General features: G+C 28.1%; 1 protein-coding gene across 1 annotated transcript; it reads right to left on the bottom strand.

Moving 5' to 3' along the window:
- Window positions 1–3895: 3895 nt before the first annotated feature.
- On the bottom strand, window positions 3896–5236 carry LOC129921515 (pancreatic lipase-related protein 2-like). Its single transcript, XM_056003377.1, has 3 exons — window positions 5159–5236; window positions 4830–5091; window positions 3896–4677 (listed from the first exon to the last, which is right to left on the bottom strand). Exons 1-3 carry the CDS (start codon window positions 5199–5201, stop codon window positions 3930–3932), a joined length of 1053 nt encoding a protein of 350 aa, XP_055859352.1. The 5' UTR covers window positions 5202–5236; the 3' UTR covers window positions 3896–3929.
- Window positions 5237–8712: the final 3476 nt, after the last annotated feature.

The raw sequence follows: 8712 nt of genomic DNA, 5'->3' as shown, positions 1-8712 counted from the left end.
AGTCCCAAAATAATGACTGAGTTTTGTAAAAATCTTAACGCCTTATATAGACTTTTTTGTTATTAGATAAAATTGTCTTATCTATATTATTTTGAACGACTTTGTCTTAATTAGAAGTGTTAATTAAAGATTTTGATCGATCATTGAGGTTTTTTGATGAGATAGTTATACGAATAAATCAATACAAAGTCTAACTTTAAAAATATAATATTAATTGATTTTTGGAAGCAACCCCTAATAGGTAGATAGATGATCTAATCTGACTTTCGTTTATGCGCACAGAAAAATGGTTTATCTTTTTGGATTTATCTATTTATTTATTTTTTCATTCAACTTTTCAGGAAATACTTAGATTACCTTTGTATTCTTGATCTTTTGATATTTTTCGATTGAGTTTACTTAGAATATGAGATTGAGACTTTTGAAATAGTATTTTTTGTCACACGCCAAATCGAGTGTCTTTGGCTGGTTTAGGGCCGGATATATACTACAAATTTGGGGTTATGTTAAATGAAAACCAATGTAAGAGTCATTTGTGGAATAATTAGGTATTTCCGGTTAATGCATGCACGATCGACGCACGATTGTCCAGAAAAAGAAAAATCGTTGCGGAAATTGAAAATTTGATGTTTAATTGTTATTTCTAATACAAATATAATTAAAAATAAATTTAAGGACAAAATAAAAATAAAAAAAAATCCTTATTTTCTGTTTTGCAATTATGCCATAATAAAAAAAAAGTCAAAAAAATATAGTTTGTAGTGGAAAGATTAATCCCCTCATTAAAAGTGATATTAGTTTGTAGATCAGGCACCAGAGCCCCGAAGATCTTCAAATGTCTTGATATTTTCTTGTTTTGTATCAGATAAAAAAAAGACGAGTTAATTTTCTTTTGAGCTCTTGACTCTTCGAATGTTCAAAATAGAATGAATTTTATTTTAACTTTAAACGATGAAATAACAGTTAGGAATAACAGTTAAAACTTTAATAAGAGATAATGAAAGGTTAAACTGCAATAAAATGAAAACGTAATAGATTTTTTTGTTAAGTAACAGTGACTCAAAAATATATTTATACATACCTTAAATGAAATGTACTACTGTACTAGATTTTCTTTTTAATAATAAATAAATCATAATAATTCGAAAAGTTAGATTAAACTTTAAAAAACTAATTGTTGTAAAACTCTTTTAATTTCGCCAATAACTACCCTTGATATAGTTTTTTTCTTTCTTTTTAAGAAAATCTTTCTTAATTAGTATTATTCTCATTTGTAAAATAACCACTAGGCTTACAAGTATAAATTGCCTAATGATGACTATTTCAATTGTTTGAACCAAACCTGCATATAAGCAGGGTTGTAAAAAATCATTTTATTTTTAATGCATTTGCTCTCCATTACAAATTAAAAAAAAAAATATTTTATTGCAAATAAAAAAAAATACTGAGAAATATTTGCATTAAAAAAAAATTGATGCAGCTCAAAAATATTTGCATTGAAAAAAAAATATTTATTGCAAGTAAAAATATTTTCCATTAAAAAAATGTTATTGCAAATGAAAAAGAATTCCATTGAAAATTAAATTTGTATTGCAAAGAACAATATTTTGCATTAAAAAAAAAAAATTAGTTGCAAATACAAAATTGCCTGCATTGAAAAATAAATTGCACTCTTTTGTTAAAGCTTTTTATAAAAGAAAATAAGAGAAAAAATTAAAATTTTATATATTCAAGAAATTAAAAAAAGAAGTAAAATCTGTTTTTAAAACTAATTAAACACCGTTTTAATTGATCTTTTACAAAAAACCAAGTATGCCATTTTATTTCTTGTATAAAAAGGAATTTTTAGAAAAAAAAAATTTCAAAAATCGTTAGAGCCGTTTTTTCAAAAAAATAGTTTTTCATATATAAAAATTTTCCAACATTTTTCAAAAATAAAGTTGGTATGCCATTTTTAAGAAATAATTAATTTACACATAAAAACGAAATTTCAAAATTTTTCACTAACCCGTTTTCAAAAAGTTGATTTTTCAAAAAAAAATTTTGAAATATTTTTTAAAAATCCAAAAATGTGTTTTTTGAAATTTTTTTTAAAATTTTAATTTAACCTTTACTAAAATGCTTTTGTGCAAAAATTTTCGTTGAAATCAGGTTAGTTTTAATTTATAGTTAATAATGGTCCAAAAAATATTTTTTTTATTTCAAAAGTTGGTTCTTATGTGTAATACTACACATAAAAATTTTAATCAAAATCGTTAGAGCCGTTTTTGATAAAAATTAACTTTTCTATTTCTGTTATATGACAGGTACCTACCGTTAGTTTTGGTTCTAAAAAAAATTTAAATTTTTCCTCTAGGGAATCGCCTAAGATTGGTAACTACCAAGTTTGAAGAGAATCGCTCTAGTCGTTTAGGCTCTAGCTCGAGGTGCATACAGACGGACAGACAGACAGACAGACAGACAGACAGACAGAATTCCCAGACCACTTTTTTGGCATTCTCCATCATCGTAATGTCATGTAAAATTGTTATTTCGAGTTCGATTTTTTTTACGAATCCTAAACTTGCCCTATATATCGCAAGTAAAAAAATTTAATGCAAAATGTAGGTAGGTATGCATTTAGTATTTTTTGTATACTTGAGAATTTCTTACAAATTTGACTTTTTATCTTTTATTATCTTCAATATTATAGTAGAAAAAGTTTATGTTTTGTCCAATAGCCAAAATTTTAAGAAATTCAACGAGTATTAAAAAAATATTTAATGCATACATTTTGCATTAAATTTTTTTTTTAATAAATTTTATTTTTCAATGCAATTTTTGTTTTCATTTGCAATTACATTTTTATTAATGCAAAATATTTTTATTGGCAATACCTAAATATTTTTTTTTTTCAATGCAAATATTTTTTCTTGCAATAAAATTTTTTTTTTATTTCAAATGCATTTTTTTTAAATTGATATTTTTGCAAAAAGTGCCACCTTGTAACGGACAAACAAGGAGATTCAATTTTTAATCAATATTACGATCTGAGCAATAAATCTTAATTGACCGAGAGCCCACAGCAAATTTTGGGAGATGAGGTATTACCAAAATGTGAGTATGCATTTGTATAGCCTTGTGCGTTCTAATAACGAATTCGAAAGTCTGCAGCTTTAAATCGACGCTTTATATGGGTTTCGGGGGGTTTAAAAACGTGAGTTTTCCAATAAATGTGAGTAAGCTAAGTAAGCAAAAATTCTCATTCTGATAATAAGGAATGATGCTCTGTCATTTCCCCCATTTTCATTTCATTTCCTCAATACTTCAATCTCGGTGATACGACAAATAGTAATCAAGATATAAGCTTTTTTAACTAACCAAATCAGCTCTCTTCTTAGAGAGTTTTAAATTTAAAATAACAAACAAAATACATATTAGGTAAACAGAAAAGTCTCCAAAACAAAGCCGCTTAAAAACCTTATATCTTGAGTTCTATTATCGCATCGCCAATAACTTTTTTAAGATGGCTGTTCAGGACATAACCATAATTCAATAATTCCAGCAATGTTTATGTATTTTTTAAAGAATTTTAGGAACGTAACACAAATTTCTTCTCGATGTTCTTTTAGACAATTCATGAGGTAAATGAAAGTGATTCAGCGCAACTGCTATAAAGTTTTAAGATTTTTATGTGCGTAAATGTTTTAGGAAGAAAAAACTTTGTTCATGGGCAATTTAACTATTTGAAAAGTCAAAGAAAGTCAGCAAAGTTCAACTCGTCTGATTAACTATTCTAAAATAGAGATAAGTTGCATTATAAGATTTTACAAACAAACAAAATCCGTATACGCCATAGTGACCCTATATAAGCTCCCTATAATTTAATCACTGGGGATATAATAAAAATACAAAATTCTATGCAATACAATAACATGTGTTTATTAATTTTAAACCATATTAAATTTATCCCCTCTTCCATAAGGTGGTACTTCATTAACAGGCGTGTAATATTCTCCACTAGCTAATTCATAATTATCTGCACCTCCCAATCGGACTTCATCAATTACATCATGGCAAGTGTTCAAAATGGCCGATGTATAACCTTGACACTTCGCACTCTTAAAACTATTTTCAATTATTGATTCAGCATAATACCAATATGACCTCAAATGGGCACATAATCCAACAACATCAATTTTAAAACATCCTGGCTGTACTTGGCCTCCATTTGCATAGAAATCAGCATTTCCGATTGGTTCCAGAAAGCCCAGTGTACCGCCATTGGTGTGAATCACTTCAACATATCGAGCGTCATCTTTGGTCAGACGTTCTTCGTTCTTAGCATCTTCATAGAGTGGCCCCGCCGGATCTAAGCCTATAATTGTATGAACTTCTCCGGTACGGACATTTTTGCCAGCTATACCTGACACATGAGCACCTAAACTGTGCCCGATGACATGAAGATCATCCAATGACATTTCGCCTTCGTCAACTAAGAAATCAATGAATTTGGCAACTTTGACACCAACTTTGGGAACCATATAGGTGGCGCTTAAGTAGTTTAAGGTGAAGTAGTTAAACTTTCGACTCCAGTCCACAGAGATCACATTGCAGTCCATGACTTGTAATAAAGCTTCACGGATAACGACGTTAAGTTCTGATTGGTGGCTGTTTTGCCAGCCGTGGATGATGATTCTGTAAAGCAAATATCAAATGAAATATTAAAATAGTTCAGATTATTCATAAACTTTGAGAAAATAAGGCTTTACAAAGGCACTTGGTTTCTTAGTGTAAAGGGAAATGGTTCCAAAAACCGGATAAGTTTTGAAATCTAACTTTTTGCTTACCTTGTGGGATGGTTATTATTGAAATTCGATTTCTTCAAACTCTTTTTATCGTCAGCAGATATTTTCTGAGACTTTTTAGGATTCTTCCGAGTGTATAAGTGAAAATCAACAGGTCTGTCATTGAACCAATTTCTCGCTTTTGTTTTACGTTGTTCCTTTTTAATTTCCTCTGCTGACATCCATTTCAAGGACCAATCGAGTTGTGGAACAAAATATCCATCCTCCGATACTTCGTTATTTTCTTCAATGGGAAGTGCAACAACTAAAATAATATTAAAATTTTATTTTAAAATTAGTCTTAATGTTTTTTGTTTTTAATTAAAACTTACTTAAAGTTACACTTAAAAGTAGTAGAGCTCCTAATGTTTTCATTTTTGTATTCCAAAAATAATAATTGTGTTTTGTAAGAATCTTAACGCCTTTTATACGGTTTATTTTTTTGGACTGCTTGATAATTTGGGTGATAATTGTCTTATCTATATAATTTTGAACGACTTTGTCTGAATTAGAAGTATAGGAAATTTAAAGATTTTGATCGATCATTGAGGCTTTGAAGAGATAGTTCTTGGAATAAATCAATACAAAGTCTATGTTTATAAAATTATATCAGGGGGGTTTTATTTGACTTTCGTTTAAGCTCATAGAAAATGAGGTTTATCTTCCTTTCCAATCAACTTCTATGAATTTATCATCATTGAACTTTTCAGGAAATACCAAGATTAACAAGATTATGTATTTTTCAGATTTTCCGATTGATCTATTAAGAATACTTGAACATTTTTTGCCACCTAATTTAGAGGCGTATTTAGGGGCGGATCCATATTTCGATGATTGGGTTATCAGTAATTGGTGCATTATAAAAATTGGTAAAAGAGTCATTTAAGATGCGTAGACAACCTACGCGCTGGTAAAACTGTACCAAAACCTGTTTTTCCCACACCCCTCTTCTTAATTATTATTAACTAAAACTGTTCCATTTTTTTTTTTTTTAATATTGTAACAAATTGGAATTTTTTTTTTTTTATTTTTAAGGTTTCTACTTTTCTTTTTTTTTCAACCTTTAAAAAGTGTTCTTACCATTTTGAAAAAATTGAGATCGTAAAATTTGCAACGACAACAAAATCGTTTTCGAGTTGTTTTTTCCAAAAATATTTTTGGATTTTGAATTTTAAACGAGTGCTGAGTGAGTTTAAGTATTTAACAATAAGACATTTGAAAAATGCACTTTTAACGAACGTTGTGTTCTTGCATTTTCAAAAATTACCATAGGCAACTTTTTTTCATTGAAATAATCTATTTAAATCTTAACAAAGAACCAGAGATTTAAAATTAAAAAAAATAAATTTGTAACCCACTTTTGTAGTATCAAAAAATAATTTACATATTAGAATCTAATAAATTAAGGAGCCTATTCATACATCTATACCTACTTTTTCTTTAAAATATATTTTTTGTAGTAATTTTTTCATAGGGTAGTAATTTTTTCCCGTAAGCTTTTGTTTGGCTTTAAATATTTTCTTATAAATTCTAATAAAATATTAATTTTTCCATTAAAAGGGGTTGCCACATTAGAAGCTGGCAGCACCCTGTTTTGTTTTTATTTTATTCTTGATATTGATTTATCACCAATTTTAATCTCTAGCCTTACTAACTCGTCGGTCACCGCTTGGACTAAAAGTAAAGTATTGTTTATTTTTGTTTTGCGAATAACATTAAAAAATATTGTATTAAGTTATAGACAAAACTTTACAAAATTGGAATGTTTTCTTCCTTTTTATGAAACCTTTATTATAAAATTTGAGTCATTGCATAATTTTAAATACCCAAAATAGAGTGTTGGTGTTTGCCGTTATTGAGTAGGTATATAACCTGATAAGACCCGGTATTTTTCCATTTATAAATACCTACCGGTTAAGTAAAAAAAAAAACAGGAACATAACTGTCCTGATCAAAACTATGAACTTTGGTTAAAAGAAAAAAAGACACAAGCTTTAATATCCAAATATAATTTTATAAATATTTTTCATTTCAATTTGAACTACATATATTTTAAATTGAAAAAAGGTAACGCATACACCACAGTGCACAAAAGTATTCTTATTTACTAATAGCCAGGATTGTAAAAATATCAATTTAAAAAAAATGCATTTGAAATAAAAAAAAAAAAAAATATTTATGTATTGCAACTAAAAATATTTTGCATTAAAAAAAATGTTATTGAAAATGAAAAAACAATTGCATTGGAAAATAAAATTTATTTATTGCATAATGTATGCATTAAATATTTTTTTAAAACTCGTTGAATTTCTCTTAATTTTGGCTATTTCACAAAACATTAACTTTTTCTACTATAATATTGAAGATAATAAAAGATAAAAAGTCAAATTTGTAAGAAATTCGCAAGTATAAAAAAATACTAAATGCATACCTACCTACCTACATTTTGCATTGAAAAAAAAAAAAAAATTCAATGCAATTACTTTTAGTCCAAACGGTAACCGACGAGATAGTAAGGTTAGAGGTTAAAATTGGTGATAAATTAATACCAAGAATGAAATAAAAAAAAACAGGGTGTTGCCAGCTTCTAATGTGGCAACCCCTTTTAATGGAAAAATTAATATTTTATTAGAATTTATAAGAAAATATTTAAAGCCAAACAAAAGCTTAAATAATTTTTGACGTGATAACGTCTTATAAATCGATGAACCATGGCAGCCACCACAAAAAAGTGACGCCATTTTCTAACGTTACACTCTCGCACTTTCGCAGTGTGGCAAAAAAATTCAATTAGCCAAACAAAAGCTTAAATAATTTTTGACGTGATAACGTCTTATAAATCGATGAACCATGGCAGCCATCACAAAAAAGTGACGCCATTTTCTAACGTTACACTCTCGCACTTTCGCAGTGTGGCAAAAAAATTCAATTAAAAATTAAAAATAAACTATCAGAGATACAAAAATCTCCTATAGCTTATTTGAAAGATAATAACCTAAAGCTTAATCGAAATGAAGGATTTTTAAAAATTCCGTCATTTAATAGGGTAAACAGGAGTAAAACGGAAAGGTAAAATTTGGGGTAAAATCTAAACGAAAATCGTAGAGAATTTCAGTATTTTTGGGTAGTTTTTGATGTTTAGCGTTTTTTTGGAGCGTTCAAAAAATCTCAAACTTATAGAACATGTAAGTTTTGGTCTTATACATTGTGCAAAAAATTGGAATCGTTTAGTGAGTTTTGACTGAATAACAAAAGAAACACGTTTTTTGACCGTTTTTAAAGTATGAAGTAATGATAGATCATGACCACGACTAAATGTGTGCGAAGTTTCAATCATTTTCATAAACACAACTTTGAGATAACGGTAAAATAAAATTTTAGAATTCAACAGGTTATAACTTTGATCAAGAGCAGATAGAAATTTTATTAAACTTTTATGAGTATCCTGATACAATTACCTTTCATTTGGTATATCACACATAACGGTAGACTAACAACAAGATTCACAATGTTAAATCAAGAAACTTGCGAAAAACCTCAAAACACAACTGGACATCTGTTGATCATGAACAGCCACCAGTGTGGGAAGTACCGTAATCTCAGTCTGGAAATTCGACATGGTTGACTTTAAAAAATTGTTACTTCTCTAGTAGGCATCTATGAAATAGGTTTAATACGTCAAATGAAAGGTGAAATAATAAGCTTTCATATGGTGTAAAATTTTTTATAGGTTGTAATTGAAAAAAATTGATAAAATAGCTTGAGGACATAAAAATAAATGTTTTTTTTTGCTTTTTTTTAATGAAATTTGATCGAGTTCAAAAAATTCTAGCTCTTTTTGTAGATGTCTCATAGACCTGATCGTTATATATATTTTGAGCTTAGA

The sequence above is a fragment of the Episyrphus balteatus genome, chromosome 1 (assembly GCF_945859705.1).
Source record: "Episyrphus balteatus chromosome 1, idEpiBalt1.1, whole genome shotgun sequence".
NCBI lineage: Eukaryota > Metazoa > Arthropoda > Insecta > Diptera > Syrphidae > Episyrphus > Episyrphus balteatus.
The sequence above is the reverse complement of the archived record's forward strand: the minus strand, read 5'-3'. Positions and strand labels throughout refer to the sequence as shown.

What these genes read in the sequence shown, in the direction of transcription:
- LOC129921515 (XM_056003377.1), bottom strand. Translation starts at nt 5,201, where the DNA reads ATGAAAACATTAGGAGCTCTACTACTTTTAAGTGTAACTTTAA. An exon ending in ACTTTTAAGTGTAACTTTAA is followed by an intron (nt 5,092 to 5,158) that starts GTAAGTTTTAAT and finishes ATATTATTTTAG; the next exon opens with TTGTTGCACTTCCCATTGAA. An exon ending in AATAATAACCATCCCACAAG is followed by an intron (nt 4,678 to 4,829) that starts GTAAGCAAAAAG and finishes TTTGCTTTACAG; the next exon opens with AATCATCATCCACGGCTGGC.